General features: G+C 40.5%; 1 protein-coding gene across 1 annotated transcript in view; it reads right to left on the bottom strand.

Annotated features, from left to right (window-relative positions):
- The window catches only part of zzef1 (zinc finger, ZZ-type with EF hand domain 1), a 244,983-nt gene that overhangs the window by 11,674 nt on the left and 209,720 nt on the right, over positions 1-23,589 (bottom strand). The window contains exon 55 of the mRNA XM_072589324.1: positions 2,948-3,098. Within this exon, the coding sequence (XP_072445425.1) occupies positions 2,948-3,098 (151 nt within the window). The remainder of the gene's footprint in view (positions 1-2,947; positions 3,099-23,589) is intronic.

Raw genomic sequence — 23,589 nt, forward strand, 5'->3', positions numbered from 1 at the left:
AATGGCCTGTCTCCAGGCCGTAGAACTCAATGACTCTATATCAATGACTTGGATGAAAGGATAGTGGCTAAATCTCCTGCTGACACAAAGGTAGATAGGAACGTAGATCGCAGGCATTTATGTCGTATCGAAAACAGGATAAAGACATGTTAAATGAGTGTGCAAAACTCTAGTAAGTGGAGTATAATGCAGGAGGACGTGAACTTGTCCATTTTGACTGGAAAATCAAAAAAAGCAGCAGACTATTTAAATGGAGAGAGGATGCAGAATTCTGAGGTACAGAAGGACGTGGGTGCCCTTGACCATGAGTCGCAAACATTTAGAAACAAAAGTGGAGCGAGAGTAGGCCATTCAGCCCTTTAAACATGCTCCACCTTTCAATATGATCATGGGCAATCATCCAATTTAATACTTTGTTCCTGCTGTGAGCCCAAACCATTTGATCCCTTTAGCCCTAATAATTATATCCAACTCCTTCCTGAAAACATTAAAATTTCAGCTCAACTTCTTTCTGTGGCAGAGAAAAGCTCACCCCATATCCTCGAAGTGTGAGAAACGTTGGTGCACAGGTACACAAGTGTATGGAAGGCAAACTGAACGCTGTCGTTTATTTCAAGGGAAATGGAATGTTGAAATAAGTGGTTTTACTGCAGCTGTACAGGGCACATCTGGAATACCTGATACAGTTTTAGACTCCTTAAATGAAAGGATATCATTTTATTAGCTGCTCATAGAAGGTTCACTTCACTGAGTCGAGGAATGAAGTAGTTACGTTACGAGCAAAGATTGAGCCAATTCGGAATTTAGAAGGATATGAGGTGATCTAATTGAAACATACAAGATCCTGAGGTAGGTACTGTAAGGATGGCTCCATAGTGGGAGAGATCAAAATTAAGAACACACTCTGAAAATTGGCTGGTGACCCATTTGTGACAGTGTTGAGAATCTTTTTCTTTTAAAGGATCGTGCGTCTGTGGATTCCCTTCCGTGGAGAGTGGGCAAGTGAATATATTCAAGGCTGAGTTTGAAAGATATCTGATCAACACGGTGGTCAAGAATTATCAAGGTGAAGCAGGAGAGTGGAGTTGAGACTACGAGCAGATCAACCATGACCTTATTAAAGTGTGGAGCAAGCTGGAGGGGCCAAATGATTGTGTCCTTTACTTATCTCACTCGAGTTCTCAGAAACTTTGTTCTTCCTCGGCTGAAGTTCCAACATCTTCTCAAGCAAGGAGGAACCAGGAGTCAGCTACCTTCCTCACCTCACAACTCTTGAGGAGGTTGGGGGGGGGAGAAATCAATGCCTTCTTTTTCTCTCAGTGATGAGCAATTGTTCAGAGATTCTGTCCGGCTGCTACATATGTTGCACAAGCTCTGGCAATTCTCGGCAGAATTAATATTTTGACAGTGTGACAACCCCATGTTTAACTACATTTAAATCTTCCAGAATGACATTTTCTCAAATATTTTGAGGTCAGTTCACACTGTTTATAATGAAACATAATCACTCTCAACATGACACAAAAAGCAACGGAAAGACAGAAGTGACAGAGAATGGTCGAACACGTTGGAGAACTACCAAGGGGAAAACAACACACAAACTGGATATTGAAGTGGCTAATTTAAAGAAAGTTATTTTGTTGATCTTAAAATAATACAAACTGTTTGGCTGGTAGATATTATGAATAGGACTGTAAATCTGATTTGAGAGAATTAAAATGATATTCAATCCAATGTTAGATTCTGGGTTTTTACTGAGTCTAACTATTCAAGAGAGTAAAACTGAATTCATCATTCAATCTAACTGTGTTTTACATGGGAACAGCTCCACTAACAATACCTCTATTGTGTACTTATATGAAAAAGTCAATTCACATGGTCTTTGTTCCAATTTCAATCTGTAAAAATATTACAATAAGGTCCAAATGTAAAAATCAAGCATTATGAAAAATATATGATTTTTTGCAATTGGAAAAATTGTTCTGTTAAGGGGAGTTGTGTTCTTTACTTACATTCTGAGCACAGCACAGAAATAGGCAAACTCTGTTCTACCAGTTGGTCAATGTTCCAGTACAGACTTCACCCACCTCCTTTTAGTTATCAACATACCTTTCTACTCTTTTCGCCCTCATACACATGCCAAGCTTCCCCTTAAATCCATGTGAGATTTGCCTCAACTACTCGCTGTAGCAGTATGCTCCACATTCTGGCCCCTGAAATGGTCTACTCAGCTCAGTCACTCAGTTCAAAGATAATTAGGGATTGGCAACAAAATATAGGGTTGTCAACAATATTCACAGCTCATCAAAAAGTAATATAAAGCAAGTTGAAGGTGTTGAATGGGGAGCCAATCAAACAGACTGATTTGAGCTGGTTGGTGCAGTCCATGTGCTGTGGTTAGACCCACGATGCCATTAGAGATGATATTACAGGATTTTGATTCAGTGATAGTGAAGGAAGGAACAACAAGACAGGGTGGTGTGCAACTTGGAGAAGAACTTGAAGGCAGTGATGTTTCCATGTATCTGCTGCTCTCGTCCATCTAGATGGAAGTGGCTGTAGGTTTGGAAGTTGCTGTCTGAGGTTTTTTGGTGAATTGCTGCAGTGCATCGTGTAGAACATACACATTGCTGCTACTGAGTGTTGGTGGAGCAGGGAGTGGATATGGTGCTAATCAAATGGACTGCTTTGTCCTGGATGGTCATCAAGCTTCTTGAGTGTTGCTGAAGCTGCACGGACCCAGACAATGGGGAGTATTCCATCACACTCCTGACATGTGCCTTGTACAGATGGTGGACTGGCTTTGGGGTGTCAACGAGTGAGTTAACCACTGCCGAGTTCCCAGTCTCTGATCTGCTCATGTAGTGAAGTGTTTTTAAGATTGTGTGAGTGAGATCACAGTGGTAACACACTGTTAACAAACATTGCTACAAGTACTTCATCTTACCGCTGCTCGGTTTTCTGCAATGAAGAACAGTTCAGTCAGGGCTCGATGCAATGGTGGAAGGATAGAAACACCAGCCTGGTCTTGGTTTGTTGTATTCTCCATCTTTGTGAAAAGTTGCCAGAGAGGCTTCAACATGGTGAGGTCACAGCCACTGGAAATGGGAAATGAAACAGATTGAAAACAGGACACAAGTACACTTTGTTTCACTCAAGGCATAACATTAAAACAATAAGAACCAATATATCTGAAACAGAGAGCAATGGATCTCAAAAAAATTAGTCTGTTCAAACTTAAATGCTTGATTTCGCACTTAAATATGAACATACACATGGAGGAGGAATAGGCCTTTCTAAGCCTTAAACCTGCTCATTATTCAATTAGATAATGGCTAATCTGGTTGCAGCCTCAACTTCACTTTTCTAGCTACCTCTAATACTCTTCAACTTTCCTTAGTCAAAAATGGGCTGACACAGTGGCTCAGTGGTTAGCAAGGCTGCCTCACAGCGCCAGGGACCCCGGGTTTGATTCCAGCCTCGGGCGACTGTCTGTGTGGAGTTTGCACATTCTCCCTGTGTCTGTGTGGGTTTGCTCCGGTTTCCTCCCACAGCCCAGAGATGTGCAGGTCAGGTGAATTGGCCAAGGTAAATTGCCCGTCGTGTTCAGGGATGTGTAGGTTAGGCGATTTAATGTGAATGTGAAGTAGTAGGGAAGTGAGTCTCGGTGGGTTTCTCTTCTGAGGGTCGGTGTGAACTTGTTGGACTGTTTCCACACTGTAGCGATTCCATTTTAAAAATCTGCATTAAAATATTCAATGACTGTCACTTCCTCCACTACTGATGCTCAGTGGCAGTAGAATGCACCATTTACAAGATGCACTGCAGAAATTTACCAAAGATCCTCAGACAGCACCTTCCAAACCCACCATCACTACCACATAGAAGGACAAGGGCAGTAAATACATGGGAACACCACCATCTAAGTTCCCCTCCAAGCCTCTCACCATCCTTACTTGGAAATAAATCACTGTTCCTTCAGTGTTGCTGGGTTAAAATCCTTTGTGCCAATATAGGTCAACCTACAGGGCACGGACTGCAACAGTTCAAAACAGCAGCTCACCACCTCCTCCTCAAGGGCAACTAGGGATGGACAATAAATGCTGGCCAAGCCAACACCACCTACGGCACCCAAATAAACGGAAAGAAACCTGACCATCACCTTGACAGCACTTTATGCTTTGGGAATTACAAGGTAAAGTTACAGTAGGACCATAAGGAGAACAGTGGGATTACAGTGAACACAGTAATAAAGCTGAGTTTATAAGATTTAGAAACAGATTCGCTGCATGAAGTGCAGTGGAATATGTAGCCAGGATAGCAGACTCCAGGTTTATTTACAAGGCTTGGCGAGCCATCAAATCGAGTCAAAACCCAATCACCATCACCTTGAGGTAGTTCTACATTACCATTCAATCTCTGGCTTTTGTTTTCAGGCAACCTTTGATCCTTCCTCACCCCAAACTAAGGTTTTTTTGTTCGTTCCTGGATATAAAGATAAGTGGCCTTCTCATGGCTGTTAAGGAAACATGCCCCACACTGTGATCCAAATTAAAACAACTGCTCTCAATGCTTTACAAAGAAAATCCTAGAGCAGAGTATACAGTATTCATTGTGTAAACCACTGAGGCATCCCTGAACAATGCATGATTGCCATCGAGCATGTGGATAGAGCAAATCTCCAGAGCACCTTTTATTCTGCTTTCTCCAAAAAACAGGATTGTTTTACAAAATGGCACTTCAGAACTCACACAGAATCAAGTGAGACCTTCATAACCAAAACCCATTATATACAGTTCTAACCCTTTTAGTCTAACACAAAGGAACCTCTGCACTTTTGTGCCTGAAACAAAGTATTTGAAACCGATAGTTTCACAGTGAATGAAAACACTCGTACTATCTAACAAACCTTTCACTTATTATGTGTCCAAAATGGTTAATGACTTTATTTGATGCAACCATTTTAGTAATTTCCATGGTTTAGAAGAGGTCAGTGCTTAATTAACATGAACACAATGCTGTAATCGCAAACAATGGCAGAGTAGAATTTATCTGGGGTGAAGAGGATGTATCATCATCACTTCATGCCAACATTGACAGGAATCATTTATTTTTGTCAGTAAACAACTCGGCCTAACAATCAAACTTTGTACGTGCTGATGGCCAAATTCAAATTGCTTACATTAGTCAGACTTGAAAAGGCATAGCAAACAGTCTTTTAAAACAGAAGAACTATATATTAAAGAATCTTTAACCTATTTAAACACAGAGCTCATACTAAGCTGCTGACACATTCATTATGAATGCCTGGAGGGTACGAATGATGGGACTCTTGGAAGGAAGCCTCAGGAATGGGAAAGCAGAGGAGGTGAGGAGAGATGGGTGATGGAAACCCCAAGGAGAGCGGGGCAGTATTCCCACTTGTCTGGATGAGCGCAGCTTTAACAAAACTTAAGAAGCCTGACCCCATCCAGGACGAAGAAGCTTGTTTGACTTGTACTTCTTCACCACCTTCAAAATACACTCTCTTCATCACCAACACAGAGTGGCAGCATTGGCTTCCATCTCCAAGATACACTGCTGTAAATTAGCAAAGATCATTTGATAGTGTGACGATACTGAGTCTTTAAGTGTTTTTTAAATGAAGAAACGTTGAGAGAGGTACTGAGTAATCTGCTCCAAACCCAATAAAATAACCAGCTTGTGAGGCCTTAGGCTTTTTAAAATGTTGAAACAATAGACGCAGCATGTATGGGTGAGGTCAAGCTCCCACAGAATCAAGTTTTTTTTAAGTTTTAGCCTTCAGCAGTAGTTTCTGGGGTCTTGAAGCTGGATGTGGAAGCTCTTATTTCTCTCTCTGTTAAAGTTAAAAGCTTCCTGCTCTTAGAATCGCATAGGAGACAATCTATTCTTCTGATTGTGCCTTTGTCAAGTGTGTTTATATCAAGCCTGCTTTTTCACCAATCAAATTGCATCCAGAACACAATGCCTTAAGCTTATTTTTAAAATACGAAAAGGTTAGTGTCTAGAGTATCTTCTTAATATACTTTGAGGGGGTTTGGTCTTATCCATAACAATAGCACATTCAAAACCCAGAGTCTCTAGCATCTAGAAGGACAAGAGCAGCAGATACAAGGAAATACCACCACCTGCAAGTTCCCCTCCAAGTAACTCACCATGTATTTGACTCACAACTATTCTCTGGGCATCTAGGGATAGACAATAAATGCTAACCTATTCAGTGATGTCCACATTGTGTGAATGAGTTTTCTAAAAAAAATGCACACTATTGTGCAGACAGAACTTTGCCTTTCAGTGAGATTTGTAAAAGCAATAGAACTACAAAATCTGAATGAGGGAGAACTGGTTATGGAAGTGTCAATCATTATAAATATCATCCCTGTAGGGGAAGGCTCTAAAATAGCCATCTAACCATCACAAGTTACTGGCACACCTTCAAGATCTAGGGAAACAGATTCTAGCTAGCAGTGTATTTGGCAAGACTATCCCTACAGAATGACTTTTTCTGTTTCCAACAAAGCAGGAACTGATTGAAGAGAGATTGTCGATGAGCCGAAGGCTTGGAACAATTGTAAATACAATGGACGAACTATAGAGAAACAACAGACAGATGATCCCGATCTCAAACTCGGACCATCGGATTGACATTTTGCATTCTATGACATCTGTTAGAACTATGATTTTAATTTGCTTAAGTAAACACGAGTGTCAGGAAAATACAAATTAACCCATCAATTGCTCTTTAAATCAAGCACAAGAGAGTTAATGTTTTGAGTCAAGTGTGGCTCTTCTTCAGAGATTTTACTGGGTTGACCACCCAGTAAGTCAGTTTTAATGAACTGAAACAGACTGAACCCTAGAACCATTATCATATCAACTCAATAAGGCCAAAGAATTTAATTTCTTTGCAATTCATCATCAGTTTGTTTATTTTGTGTAACTATGCCAGCTTGTTGCATTCTCCAAGATTAAAAATGCTCAAACTTCAAAAATATTTCATTAGCTGTTAAGCACTTTGAGAAATCCTGACATTGTTAAATGTCTTTCTTTCTGTATACCATCTCAGAACAGTTTGTAGCTCCACAATGAATTACACCTCTCAATAGTCATTCTGAACACTGTCAGCTTTAGAATGGAAGCCTGATTAGAGACACCTTCACAGATAAGGAGTCTTTTGGCCCACCTTAAGTCAACAAATGCTCTCTCCATTAAATTATTCTGGGGTGTTCACCTCCACTAGTCTATTCATCACAATGGTCATTCTGTACAAGAAACTACCTCCTGAAATCAAGTCTAAAGTTATATTTTACCAGTTTGAGCCTGTGCCCCACTGCTCAACATCAGTCATTTGTTTTAACTGTAGCATAGTGTCAGAGATATATAGCACGGAAACAGACCCTTCGGTCCAACCCGTCCATGTCCAACCCAATCTAGTCCCACCTGCCAGCACCCGGCCCATATCCCTCTAAACCCTTCCTATTCATATACCCATCCAAATGCCTCTTAAATGTTGCAATTGTACCAACCTCCACCACTTCCTCTGGCAGCTCATTCTATACACATACCACCCTCTGTGTGAAGTTGTCCCTTAGGTCTCTTTTATATCTTTCCCCTCTCACCCTAAACCTATGCCCTCTAGTTCTGGACTCCCACACCCCAGGGAAAAGACTTTGCCTATTTATCCTATGATCCCTTATGATTTTGTAAACCTCTGTAAGATCACTCCTCAGCCTCCGACGCATCAGAGAAAACAGCCCTAGCTTATTCAACCTCTCCCTATAGCTCATATTCTCCAACCCTGGCAACATCCTTGTAAATCTTTTCTGAACCCATTCAAGTTTCATAACACCTTTCCGATAGGAGACCAGAATTGCACGCAATATTCCAACAGAGGCCGAACCAATGTCCTGTACAGCCGCAACATGACCTCCCAACTCCTGTACTCAATAGGGAAGCTTACTTAACCTTTATCCTTGACATTTAGTACCTAATACATCTCTGTGAGGTCATCTTACAAGATGCCCCTTTTCAGGCTGAGAAAACTCTGATCAGTACACCGTCTGCAGATCTTCCATGACTTCTTTGCTTCTCCAGACGGTTCCATTTCCCAGTAGTTTTGAACACTGGATGAGCCTGACCACTCAATGGCAATTGCATGAACACTAACTGGCTCCTAAACCTCTCAAACAAATTAAGAGGAGGTTCGGAGACATTGCTACATGAACAATTTTGCAGCTTTTGACATGGCAATACAAACCATGCTGTTCCAAGGTTTTGCATAGCTGTGTCAACAGTTGCTTCCATTCCAACTGAATTGGGAATAAAGTAAAGTTTCCTTCTCTTGGCCTGGCCACCCTTGGCTCACCTCTGTGCCACACCTCAGTAATATTCACAAACGCAAAGCAATTTGCACATGCATTCGGATGGTATGCATCTGTACTTTTCTAGCATCTCTCAAACCACACACAGCTTGTCAAACAGCCAAGTCTTGCGTGAGCTTTAACTTTCCACCAGCTAAACAGTAGGAAGACAAAACCATCAACTTTGCCCTCACTCCAATCACCCATTCATCAATATAAACAGAACCAGAATCTTTGCCACCTTGTTTCATCCGAGTTGAGTTAATCCATATCAAATACACTATGAAGATTGTTCAGTCAAAACAAAGAGAAAGAATTCTGGAGATACTCAGCAGGTCTGGCAGCATCTTTGAAGAGATGAACAGAATTAACGTTCCAAGTCTGAGATCACTTCTTCAGAATTGTAAGGGGTTGGAAAATGGTGTTGTTTTTCAATGACAGAGAGAGGGAGGAGACCTACTGAATTTGTCAAGCATTTTGTTTTTAATTTTAGATTTCCAGTTTTCATATGAAGACTGCTCAATTCCACTTGGCCCCTACTTCAGTCAGCTGACTTCCACTAAAACCTTCATGTGCATTATCCTCACCTCCACAGTGTTATGCCAATGCTCTCAACTTCTCCCATTCCTCCAACTCCATTAAATACATTAATTCAAACCTCTTACTGCTGAATTCTATACAACACCACATTGCACTTGCAGGTAAATTCTGCTCCTTCCTGATCCATGTTCAGCCCTTGCTCCTCAATGCCTTGGAGACAAATTCTTGACCATTGTCCTCATTTCCCATAAGGCTTCACACTGCCTCAACTATCCAACCTCTTCCAGCTCTATACATCACTGCATCCATTTCAAATATTCTCTGGCTGAGTGGATCAGACAACATGTGCAATAGGAAACCTACAATAAAAATAGAGCCTGTGGAACATCTTGCTTAATGTCAGATTAACGACTTCCATCTAGTGGGAATTCTGAGTGCCTTTATATTCCACACTTGGTGTTGACTGAAGTAGCTTTTTGTACAAATGCACAGTCAGATACGAACCAAAGTTCTGTTCTGGGAACAAGTAACAAACCAAAAACTGAACTTCCTCCATGGTACAGACTATCTTCTGTAAGAACACTCATATTGTAGAAAGTTAATTCGACATCTGATCATGTAGTCTACAGTCTCACAGTGATCTCAGCTTCCAAACACACCAATCCCTTTAAGGATTCTGCTTGGGTTGAGGTGATAAGGATAGGAAAGCCAGTTAGAGATTAGGAAAGCAAGTAAGCCTCAGAAAACTTGGGTCAGGCCCATTCTTTTTCCAATTCTCATTTACGCTGCTCATGGCCTTAAATACAAGCAGACAATATATCAACTGCAGAGCCTAGGCCCTAGTTTGCAGTCAAAGGGGTTCAAGAAAGTCTCAATACTCTCAACAAACAGTATGAGAAAAATGGTATGAGATTAAATGCTGCTTTATGCAATACCATGTAAGTAGACTTTGGTAAACATGAGAACATATCCCTGGACAAAGGCGATTAGAGTCGAAAACTTTGGCGCTAGAAAAGCACAGCAAGTCAGGCAGCATCCGAGGAGCAGGAGTATCAACGTTTCGGGCATAAGCCCTGCCAAAGAATTCATGGATATGTTCATTCAAAATGACATGAAATGGGTAGGTCAAGTGGACAGTAGGCTAAACTAAAATCATTCACTTTTTCCAGAATTCCTTTCTATGACTATTATTGATCTTAGTCATATACTCTTTGATCAAAATGGTTGTGTCAGTGCAGCACCCCAGGCTCATACTTGCCCAGAGTGACAGATGATAGAAGCTTGCACCAAGGTTCATCAGTATTGGATGAATACTACCACCATTTCTGTCACAAAGCTCAAAACTCTATACAAGCTTAAAAATTCAATACAAAATGTTAATTCAACAAATCCCTCAACCAATCCACTCCATTTCAGAACTGGTTACAAGAATATCATTCCCAGAGTAAAGGAAATTCAAGAGGTTCAACTAAATTCAACCCCATGCTGATGTATTCTTAATTCTTGTGTGGTTTGGGTCTTCAATAAAAAAAACTAATGGTAAAATCCACATGTAATTCAATATCTGAAAAGTAGGATTGCTGTACAAGTCTACAATATGATTTGATTCAACCTATCTTTGTTTAACATTCCATCCACTAGCTCCCTATTATGTGCTGAATTTGTCAATTTTTGTTAGAGTATAATTGCATATGTTCCCATTTTTAAAATCTGATTTTCGTGTGTGCAAATTTATCGATGCAAGTTACACTGTAATTCAGCATTTAGTGTGTAAACGTGTCTCATTAAGAAAATAATATTAGTCTTATTCTTGGAAGTTTCTCTAGGCATGTTCCTCTAGTTATCTCAATTACTTCAACAACCTTGCCTTGTCATCCAAAAACAAAAGCACGAGGAAGTAAACACTTTCCTTTTTTATAAAAGAAACATTGTTTATTCTGCTGTGTTGAGACTTTGTAACTCCTCTAACTTGTGATCAAATCTATTACTTTAGTAACAATACTTTAAGCTCTAACATTATGTCCTTGGAGTGATATTAATTGGGATAAACAGTAGACAAACAGGGCAGGCAGCATCTGAGGAGCAGGAGAATCAACGTTTCGGGCATAAGCCCTTCCTGATGAAGAGTTTGTGCCCGAAACATCGATTCTCCTGCTCCTTGGATGCCGCCTGACCTGCTGAGCTTTTCCAGCACCACACTCTCGACTTTGATCTGCAGTCCTCACTTTCTCTCAGAAACACACCATTCAACCCAACCAATCTATGGCAATAATATCAAAACAAGAATTGCATTTTTAGACAAATCAATTTTTTTTAAACAAGCTGAAGTGATTTTAACTTACATCAAGACAGCCTACAGTGGTTTACATTATTTTACATATCCCACTTTCCAAACCAAGGAAGTGGAGACAGAAAGTCTACAAAACTCGCCAAAGACAATGGCACACTTGTCCCTCGAGACTGAGAGAGCTCGCTGTGGTCTGTGGAAGCCACCTACAATATCAACAGCTGAAGACAAACAAAAGCTTAACTACTTGAACAAAAAGAACTTGATTTTTAAAACCTCTCCAAAGGAGCTAATTTAATTATAATTGGAATATACAATGGTGTTTGAAGCGGGAGAGAGGTCACATGACAAGGCCAAGTTCTTTGTGTGGTTTAAGCATTGTTTTGGTCAGAATTAACCGAAGAGGCACGTCAGATGATTCTGTGGATAAAGCATGTCAGGGTATGGCAACAAAAGCAGGACATAAGCATTAGGTAACGATGCTCTTTTAATGAACCAGTAGAGGCACAATGGACTGAAAGGTACCCTACTGCACTGTAACACTACAGCAAAGAATCCAAGTGGGTTTACTGTCCCCCTCTCTAGCTAACTAGCGAAGCTCAGATCTGCCTGTTAAATTGATGGTGGCAGTAAATTTTCTTAAAGAATGATCTGCTGCAGTTTTAAGTCACCTCATCACTGCAAGCAAGACAACGGAGTTCAGTCGTCAGTAAGACGGGACATCAAACTGCTTTTATTATTTTACAGACTCAGGCTTGGCTACTTAGCGCCCCTCCCCCCTAGTAATCTGCATCTTATGGATGTAGATTTTCCATGTGCATATGTGAAATTCAAAATGTATGTTACCATTTTATTGAGGTCAGCTTTAGCAAAATAAAAACGGTCTTTGTTAAACTTAGGAAAAATCTATCTGCCTGGTTCTTTATGATCACAGCACGTAAACAGTTCAGCACACAGTAAATTGGCAAAGATATCCTTTGTACAAAACAAAAAGAGAAACCTGTGGCAGCGGAAAAAGCCCTCAACAGCTGCTCTGGATAGATCCCACTGCCAATGAATTCCAGCTCAAAAAGATTGGAAGACATCCTGAACTGTAACAGAGGTAAGCAGCTGGCATGCCACTCATCAAAGTTACTCATAAAATCTTACGACTTAAGGAGCAAATTTGAAAAATGCAAAAGAGAATACGGTTTGATGATATATAACAGTGACACAACATCTTAGGTTTACTTGCCAACTGTTCTGTAGTAACAAACCAAACGTCTGCCTGATGATCTACAAGACTGAAGTCTTTTTATAAAAGCAAGCTGTTCTAACGCTCAATGATTGCTTTGAAATCAGACGATTTTACTGTCTCTGAAATCACAAGGTAATCAAAACGGATCTTTATTAATCTGGGGAAGGTTACAGGCAGATTGGAATTCATTGGTTTCTGCCAGAAATATTAATATTACATCAGCACTAGGATTACATCCAGACTCTGGTAAATCCATTCTCAAGTACTGCCAAAAGCACTGGTCTCTGAGATTGAGCCTGAGGTCCAGCCAGCACCAGGCACGTTACGAGGCACCAGACCTCACAATCCCAAACAAGGTTCTGCCTTAGCAGCACAGAGACCACCTTTTAGAAGATTTACCTTGGATGAAGAGATATGCCTCCCCACTCCGATAATCTCAGAATTCCCAAGCTAATCTTTTCTGGGCAACTGTCTCAGGACAAGAGACATGAAATCTAACTGATAAAGTCAGGGAAGATAGAAGATGAACGCAAACTGACAAAAAACAAACATAAATGGTGTAAAGTTTTCTATGGTATTAATTTTCTTTTATTTTTCTAATTTTTTGTTCGGAGTTGAAAGTTGCAATTGAGAATTGAACTTTGACCAATAGCTTGTTGTAAAAGAAAAGAGAATGAAAGACCGATCCTTACTCCTGGGAGCTGGCATGGAAAAACAATGCAGGTTAATTACTGCTCTAAGGACACTGTAGACAATTCAACAGCAACATGTTGTTAATGCTCAAGGACCCCCAGTCACCGTCCATTTTAATTCCCCTCCCTACTCCCTTTCCGGTGTGACCATCCTTGGCCTCCTCCCTTGCCACAACGAACCACACCTCACACCAATGACAAATACCTCATCTTCTGCCTGGGCAGCCTACAACCCGGAGGACCCACCCCACCCCGTCCCTTCCACTCCTCCCAGCCACCAACCAGATTCATTCCTCCCATTGACCAACCAGGCCATCCCCTCGACCTGTCTTCACCTATCTCCACTTCACCACCCTGCCCCTGCCATTCCCTTAATCTGCAGCTCCCCCCAAACCCACTCCAAGTCCTGAAGGTGGGTTATAGCCGAAACATCAGCCTCTCCACCTCTTGACGCTGCCTGGCTTGCTGTGTTCTTCCAGCCTCCTGCCTTGGATTCCAGCATCTGCAGTTTTTTTTGTCTCTAATGCTCAAGGACAGGCAGCTGATTGGATGCTAAATGGGTCAACCAAGGGAGGACCAGTGCTGACCAGCCAATCACAGGGCATGTTGAAAAGAAAGAAAACTAGCAGCGAAATAGCTCTGACTGGGCTTTTGGGGAGGAGGCGGTTTTGCCTTCGAAGCTGCCAGACTTCTAAGCTTTTTTTTGGTTTTGCCCTCTCTAGTCATTCTCCAGCACGAGATACAGTCCTGTGTGGCTGCAATACAACCCATTGTGAAAGGATTTCATGAGGCCTGGAATTCATTGTTGAAATGGTTATCAATCTGACATATCACAATGCTTTTATTTTCATTTTTATATATATTCCTTAACTGCGTCTGTCTGTCAGTGAGTGTAGGAGTTTATGATCAAAAAAGATTGCGACTTTGATCATAGATATTAATTAGATGTCCTTGTTCATCTGCTGCTAAAGTTACATTCTTAATAATAAATTGTTAATCTTTGTTTAAGTTATAAATGTACTGTCCAAGATCTGTTATTTGTAAAGTCTGGTTAGGAACTATTGAGCAATTTTAAGGGTCATTGAATGTTTTAAGATTACTGTGTTTTGAATCCAGTGATAAAGAGGCTAATTTGTTCGTAATAATACGAAGCATTTGGATAAAATTAAAGGCAGTGAGGAGAATTTATAATGGGGAACAGAAAAATTATTACTTTATGTCTGTTTTCACTGAGGAAAATACTAGAACTAGTTGGAGAAAATTGGCATTAAAGGAGAAAATTATATTGGGAGCTAAAAGCTGAAAAATCCCTAACATCTGATGGTCTTCATCCCAGGGTGCCGAAGGAGGTGGCTATAGAAACAGCCAATGCATTGGTGATTATTGTTCAAAACTCTATGTACTCCAGAACGATTCCTGCAGATTAGAAGGTAGCAAATGCTACCCCATTATTTAAGAGGGGAATGAGAGAGAAAAGGAACTAAGACCTGTTATCCTTACATTGGTAGTGAGAAAAACACTTGAATTTATTTTAAAAGATGGGATAAATAGACGCATGGATTGTAATGATCTGATTGGATGGAGTCAGCTCGAATTTGTAGATAAGAAATTGTGCTTGATGAATTTGGAGTTTTCAAAAGATATTCCTAACACAATTGATAAAGAGGAGCTAATAGACTTAAGAGTTTTAGAAGGCTTTTGATAAAGTCCTATACAGGAAACTGGTTAGAAAAAAAAAGGCATAGAGGATAGGAGGTCATACACTGCCATGGAATAATGGTTGGTTAACAGACAGAATAAATGGGTCACTCTTGCTTTCTGTTCTGAAGAAGGGTCACTGGACCTGAAACATTAACTCTGCTTCCTCTCCACAGATGCAGCCAGACCTGCTGAGTTTCTCCTGCAATTTCTGTTTTTGTTTCATCCTTGGTGTTTGCAGGCTGACACTCACGGGTGCTTGGGCCACGGCACTTTACAACATATATCAATGATTTGGAAGCAGGAAGCACAATGTAATTGTTCAAATGTATGGATGATACAATGCTAATATTATAAGGAAGATGTAAAGAGCATCAGGAGAATTTGGACAGGCCTAGTGAATGGTAAAGAACATGGGAGGTGGAATATAATCTGGAAAAAAATAAGGTTATCCATTTTAGTAGAAGAACAGATGTATGAAGTATTTATTAAATACAAGTTTGAAAATTGTTGATAAATAAAGGGACCAACAAGTATCCTAGTCAATAAATCACTGGGAACTAACGTGGCTGCAGCGGCTATGAGGAGCAATCATGGAATGTTAGAGGACTTACCTCAATTGTAGAGGAATTGGTTAGACTGTGTCTGTAGTACTGTGCAGAGTTTTGGTCTCCTTATCTCAGGAAATATACTATTGCCACAAGGGGAGTTCAACCAAGGTTGAACCAGACTTACTCGCAGGCTGACAGAATTGTTGGAGAAAGATTGGACGAACTGGGCCGTGTATTCTCCAGAGCTTTGAGAGGTGATCTCAATGAAACTTGCAAAATACTTAAAAAGGGATCGAGGGAGTAGATTCAGGAAGATGTTTCCCTTGATTGGGGAGTTGAAAACTGGGGTCACAATTTAAAAATAAGAGGGATGCCAGTTAGGTCTGAGGTGAGGAGAAATTATTTTATTCAGAGGATTGTCAATCTTCAGAATTCTCTGCCACCAAGGGGCTTGAAAGCTCAATCTTGAGAATGTTTAAGGTAGAGATTCATAGATTTCTGATTACCTGCAGCACACAGGGTTACGGGAATATAGTGGATAAAAGTCACTGAGAAGTGTCCACTTAGCCCTAAGAGTACTGAATGGCAGGCAGGTTTGACAGGCTAAACAGCCTACTACTGGCTCCAGCCTTTTTCAAACCTCTCCCCACTGCAGCTAACTGGCACGTGAGCACTTCTCGTGACAGAGTGATTGTTTTTAGTATGTCCGAGCTGTTGATGATTTGATCTTCCGTGCACACTCTCTTGACTGGAGAGTCAAATGTGAGATCTACGTGGACGTCCACAGAACTGGAGATTCATATTCTCATTGCTGGCATTTAGGGAAACTTCTGCAGCTACACCCTCTCCAGCCACTCCTGGCCACATTAGATGTTGTAAGCCCAGTGTAAGTAAAAGTAACATAAGCCATCACAGTCCCAGAGGACCATAGGACTGCTCTCTCATTAGACAGAGATGACTGACGGTGGTTTAACCGGAGGGTCACCACGCCTCAGATGTGGGCAGTGGTTAAGAAGCAGAGTCCTTCATGGTAACCTCAGCCAGTGTGGGAAATGCTGTTGGCATCATTCTGCATCACAGAGCAACCATCCAGCCAACTGAACTAGCCAATCTCCATATTTGAGAGTTGATATATTGTTAAAAAACAAAGTTTAAAGATTTATATTTAGCTTTAGGATATAAACTCTTGATGGGCTAATTATAGAAATAGGGAGGGGCAGAAATTATTTATGATGTTCATTGTAAAAACGTTCAGAGAGTAAGGAATCCCATTTTTCTAAATAAGGCTTTTCATACCATTTATTTGCAAACGGGACTCATTGAACAATAGATATATCTGTCCTACTTTGATAACACATACGTTGATATAAATATCTGAGAAAAATACATTTGCATTGCAAATGTACACACACTAATTACCACAAGGCACATTGTAAAACAAAACGATTACAGGAACAGTGAAAAGATAACTTCCTTGCTTCCAATGCCTTTCCTTGCTTCTGTTGTCATACTCTATCCTCAGCTGAGGGGTCAAGTGCCAACGTGGAGATGCAAGAGGTCAATACAACTTCTTGTGAGCGTGGAAACACCTGTTTTGAAGGGATGGGAGTGGAAATGTTCAGGCAGGAAACGCTGGCGTACATTCACAGCAGCAACCAGCTGCAGCAGCCCCTGCTCACAGCTGTGCAATTGTGTGCAGCTGTCTTCAGTTCACCTTGGCAGGGTGCGAAACAAACTATTTTACAAGGATAATATAAGATGTTTATTCAGATATAAATATTGGAATAAAAATGTTTATACTTTTGAAACAAAGAGGGACATGTTAAGTCTCTGTCCCTTTTATGTTTATCTCCTATTTTAGGTTCTCCTCTACATCTGGAAGTCACATTCACAGGAGCAGTCCAACAGCATTTAATCAACTTAACAAATAAAAATTTTATGGAAGTATGGCTGAACTATGAAATACAAGATTCTGGCAGTGAACTGTGAAAGCAAGCTGATGTTACACAAAGGACCCTTATCCAATAGTGCAGACTAGTGGTAAACTGCAGGAATGTCCTGGGTTACCAGAAAAAAACACTGGTTTGAAACTTTCAATTGATTTCTTGAATCATTGTAAGGAATAACGAGAACTCAGCCACTCAGAGCGTGCATGTTGACGACAAGAGCAGCATCCCTCGTTATCCTCGCCCCCAGCTTCTCAACGGCAATTAGGGATAGGCAATAAATGCAGGCCAGCAATACCCTCTGACTCAATAACAAAGTACCAATGTTAAAGCTATGCCAGTCGGGCAATGCCCACATACTTACACAACATCCCATTTCCTTTATCTGTTTGATTGCCACATCATCCTCTTGTTCTTCAATACATCAAATAAATCTTGGCATGAAGCATCTTGCTTCTTCAGGGAATGTGTCCATAACAAATGGAAAACCCCACCACTCAGATAGAATTTACGATTCTAATTTCTGCAATCTGAGTAGACCATTTGGCCCATCGAGTCTGCTCCACCACAGCAGATATGATCATCGCTGATCTTTGGCTTCAACTCCACTTTCCTGCCCATTCCATATTCCCAGATCCTCAAGATCAAAAATATTCAACAGTGGAGCGTTCACATCCCACTGAGGGCAGTGTTTCAAAGTTGAGTTGGACTGAAGGGTCTGTTTCCATGCTGCATAAATCTATGACTCACAACCCATTGAGTGATACATCACAACCATAAATGATCAACCTCTTCTGAGACTTTGTCTGGATTCTGCAACAATCTTTTAGTGAAGCCCCTTCAGAACCACGCAGGTCTCAATGTCATTATCTCTCATTCTTCTAAACTGAAGGTAGCCCAGACACAACTTACTCAGTCGATCACAGGTCAACACACTTATGTCAGGGACTGATGTAGTGAATCTTCGCTACACCATCGCCAATGCAAGTAAATATTTTATTAAATATGGAGATGAAACTTGCAAAGGTATTTTAGCTGCACTCTGAACAAAGCTACAATTCTAGCAAGACCTCTTTATTCCTATACTGCAACTCCTTTGCAATAAAAGCCAACATGCTTTCCGAATTGCTTGTTTAGCTCGCATATAAACTTTGCACTCCTTGTACGCATTACATCCAAGTCTCAAAGTAAACATTTGCAAGTTTCATAAGTTTTTTAAAAAAATCTGCTTTTCTGTTCTTAAGACCAAAGTGAATAGCCATTCACTTCCCCCATTATCCTCCATCTGCTGCGTTGTTGTTCATCTCTATGACTCTAAGTAGACAGATGCATTTCGTTGTGCAGTTTCTTGGTATCCTTGTATTGTCAGCAACCAAGATACGTTTATACATCCCCTCTGTCCATACAAATGACCCCAGGTCCCAATTTCCTACCACCTCAGCACATCACTGTGTTGCCATGCCAACATTTTTGTCTCAGTCCTGCTGGAGTAACACCACCTGATCTTCTACAGTTGGCCCTTACAGCCTTCAGGACTCAACCTGAAGTTTAATAATTTCAGAAGTGAATACCTTCCTTCATTACCAGACTTGACTCTTGATCTTTTCAGGCTGTTCCCAGCAGCCAACATTTTCAACTGTTCACAATTCCCTTTATCAGGATTAATTTCTTCCCAGTGTAATCATCATTACCAATTTTTCTCCCCCTTTATTTCTAGGCACCGTCTCCATCTATCCATCTCACCCCTTTCCCCACAGACCGTCCCCTCCTGTTGTCAGCATAAATACCACCATTTCCCAGCTGCTTTCAGTTCTAACGAAAGGTCACTGGACTCAAAACATTTAGTCTCCACAGATGCTGCCATACCTGCAGAATCTCTCCAGCACTCTCTTTTTATTTCAGACCTCCAGCACCCACAGTTCTTTGTTTCATTTAAATAGATTTCTCTTTGTCTCTTTATGCAAGTCATTAATGTAGATTGTAAATACCTGAGGCATCAACACTGATCCCTACAGCACTCCATTAACTACAGCTTCCCAACTTGCAAAAATTCCTCATTTATCTCTACTTTTAGCTCCCTTTCAAATAGACGATACACTATTTAAGCTAACATGCTACCCCAACTTAAGCCTTTATCTTGTATATTATCCCTTTTTCTGGTATCTCTTCATTTGTCTTTTGGAAATTCTGATATATTACATCTACAGGTTTGCCCTAACCATCCTATTTAGTACTGCCTCAAAAATACTAAGAAATTTGCAGCGCAGGATTTCCTTTTCATAAAAACCAGACTGACTTAACTATGATTTTCTAAGGGCATGGTTCAGCCTTCTTTCAGAATACATTCCAGAACTTTTCCAGATGATTGCTGTCAGGCTAATAGTTGGTCACACTCTCCCTCCTTTCTTGAATAGTGTTACATTTGCCAACTTCCAATTTGCTAGGAACCTTCGATAATCTACAAACGTTTGAGAAGTTATAGGTGTGCACCCAACATCTTTGCAAATATTTCTTTTGGAACCCTGTGACATCTGCTGATATTTGTTGCCTTAATTTCCTCACTCTTCTTAACCATGCAGTTATCCTCTATTTCTGGAATGTAACCCGTGTCTCCTACCACGAAGACAGACAAAACATTTGTACAACTTCTCTGTCATTTCCTCATTTCTCATGATAATTTGCCCTGCCTCTGCTTTTAAGAGATCAGTGTTTACTTTATTTACTCTCGTACTTTTTATGTACGTATGGAAGCTCTTATAACCGATTTGTGTATTCATGGCTAGTTTACTCAATTTTATTTTGACTCAGTTATTAAATATCTGATACCCCTTTGCTAGTTTCTAGACACATCCAATTCTCAAGCTTATCTTTGCCACATTAGCAGCCTCTTCTTTCAATTTAATACTTGCCTTAACATCCTCAGTAAGTCACAAAGGAATCTTTAAGTTTTCTTTTTCCTCAACAGAATGCATTTCATTACATATTTTGAATTTTCTTTATGTTTCCCACTGCTAATTTATCTTTTAATCTATTTACCAGTCAATACCAGCCAGCTCTCTGCTCTTGCCCATGCATTGATGTTGTTTAAGATTCTTTCTTGCGATTGGAGTGGGTCACTTTCACACTTAGTATGGTATTCAATTATATTTTAATCAGCATTTCTTATCAGATTGTTTTTATGGAGATTACCAATTAATCCTGCCTCATTACACAGCACTAGGTTCTAAAATAGCTCTATCCTCAGCTGATTCCACAATGTTATAATCCAGGAAACTGCCACAGAACCTTGTCACTCATCCTTCAGATGATCTTTACCAAATGATTGATCTAAGCAAACCAAGACTAAAGTCCCCCATGATTCCTGCATTGCCTTCGTTAAAAGCTTCAATCATTTCTTGTTTTATATCCAACAGGGTAAACATAGAAACTAGGAGCAGGAATAGGCCATTCAGCCCTTTGTGCCTGATCCACATTTCCAAATGATCATGGCTGATCCTGTTTCAATGTCATCTTCCTGTTTTCTCTCCACACCCCTTGATGCCTTTAATACCTAAAATTTTATCCAACTCTTTCTTCAATGTACTCAGTGACCCAGCATCCACAGGTTCACAATCCTCGAAGTGAAGAATTGTTTCCTCATCTTAGCCCTAAGTGGTCAATCCCGTAGGCCTGAGACTGTAATCTTTGGTTCTAGACTCCCCAACCCAGCATGCTCCCAGCATCTAGCCTGACCAACCCTCTTAGAACTTTATATATTTCAATCAGATCACCTCTCATTCTTTCTAAACTAGTCCCAGTCGGACACATGACAGTCCTGCCACCCTCGGTATCAGTCTTGTGAACCCACTCTGTACTTGATCAATGGCAAGCATAGTCTCTCTTTAGTAGGCAGACCAAAATGTGCAGTCGAGGTCTCACTAAGGTCTTGTATAATCGCAGTGAGACACCCCTACTTCTGAACTCAAATCCTCTGGCAATGAAGACAACATACCATTTGCCTACATATTTGCATTGACAGGTGTACAAGGACATCCAGATCCCTTTGTATGTCTACACTTCCCAATATGTCACCATTTAAATAATAAGATCTTTTTGTTTTTCACAGTAAAGTGTATGACTTCCATCATGAGTTTGCCCACAGACTCAACATGTCTCGATTGCTCTGAAATGACCTTTCATCCTCCACAGAACTCTCAATCTCACCTAGTCTTGTCTCATCAGCAAATCTGGAAATGTTGCATTTGGTTCCCTTATCCAGGTCATTCATAATTGATCATGAAGAGGTTAGTAAGTGCCTCTAAACTATAAACTATTCCCTATCAGCTTACTCAGGGTCCAGACAGGAAGCCAAGTTTCTGTAACAATTAAATGACAATAGTTACAATCAGTGTGTGTTTTCCCTGGGAAGGAGCTTTTTAAAAAAAAGTAATGTTAATTATGTGTGTCATTTTTATCTGTACATGATTAAGAAAAATACCAATCTAAAATTGGAGGAAGAAACCATTTGACTGGTTAAGTTTGAGTGGTACATTTAAAATTAATTGGAGGATGGATTACATTGACTTTTTTATTTTATTATTTGCACCTGTAATTTATTTGCAAAATCTGACACATTATAAACAATAATAATAGTGATTATTTGAGCCATCAAGTATAACAGGTTAGAAGTCAGATTTCCCGTGCTTTAAATTTTGAAGGTGCAGAGTTTACTCCTCATGATTCAAAAATCAGTTGACCGCAAAATATTAGATTAGATTCCCTATAGTGCGGAAACAGGCCCTTCAGCCCAAAAAGTCCATACCAACCCTCTGAAGAGTAACCCACCCAGACCCATTTCCCCCTGACTAATGCACCTAACACTACAGGCAATTTAGCATGGCCAATTCGCCTGACCTGCACATCTTTGGACTGTGGGAGGAAACCGGAGCACCCGAAGGAAACCCACGCAGATACGGGGAGAATGTGCAAACTCCATGCAGACGGTTGCCCAAGGCTGAAATCAAACCCGGGTCTCTGGCGCTGTGAGGAAGCAGTGCTAACCACTGAGGCGCCCAGAGTTACCCAGTAATTCAAATTAACCATTCAATAAACGCCATGGATACTTCACACCATCATTGAGAAATCCCCTTCTTTTGCCTTTAGATCTGCATACATGCATACACTCACTTATAACATTTATGTGTCTGAGTAAAACAATTCCCACACTGGCTGAGGTCAGGAAAGACTCTCCTTCTCAACCCAATCCCCTCAGAGATACAGTGACCCTCAGGTTAAAGCACCACTGTCTCTCTTTAATGAAGGAGCAGCCCGGTGGTCCAGTAGGACAATGGCAACTTTTATCTCCAAGTGAGATATTAAAAACACATGTCAGGTACAGTCAATGTGAAAACCCATTTTAAAAAGTTATGCATTTACTGACAGAAGTATTTCTTTAGAAACATGGAATTATATAAAATACAAAGCACAAAAATGGCCAGTTGGCAAAATAAGTTCACACTGGGGTTTCTTCTATCATCCTTTGCAATCTAACTCCATCAGCATCACTCCTTATTCCCTTCTCCTTCAACTGTTTGCCTAGCTTCTCCATATACTCATGCAATCCCTATACAGTGAGGAAGTAGGTCACTCAGTCCATTGAGCCCACATCATCCCTCCATAATGTAATATCTCATACTTAACTACCTCGCAAAGTTATTTGTCAACTGTCTGCTCATTCTATGTGTTTACCAATGTTCCCACCTATAACTTGTTGCAGCCCACTCTGAACTGGTTAATCCTCCAGATTTATGTCATTCACAAAATTAGAAATTTTTGCTCTTGATTTCACCAAAGTCTAAACTGTCAATATCTTTGACAAATAGAAGCCCCAGGTCTTTGTGGGACCCTAGTTCAGACCTGCTCTAATCCGACGTATTTCACCTGACTCCCTGATGGCCAACTTGCCACCACACAGTTCTCTATTCTACAACTTGCATGGTCTATTGAATGGTGGAACAGGCTTGAAGGGCCAAATGGCCTCCTTGTATTCCAAAGATCTAGGTTTTGAATAATTATTTTATTGATTAGGTTCTTTGTGCCATCTTATTAAAAGATATTTGAAAGTCAAAGTAAATGATAACTGCTGCATTATCCTTGTCCACTCTTTCTGTTACTTCTTCAAAGAATCACAAAGTTGGTTTTGCAACACCATACTCTTTAGAAATCGCTGGGGCTCTACAAGATTTTCTAACACGTGCAATGGCTCTGATGACATGTAT

This window comes from Chiloscyllium punctatum, chromosome 19 (genome assembly GCF_047496795.1).
Source record: "Chiloscyllium punctatum isolate Juve2018m chromosome 19, sChiPun1.3, whole genome shotgun sequence".
NCBI classification, from domain to species: domain Eukaryota; kingdom Metazoa; phylum Chordata; class Chondrichthyes; order Orectolobiformes; family Hemiscylliidae; genus Chiloscyllium; species Chiloscyllium punctatum.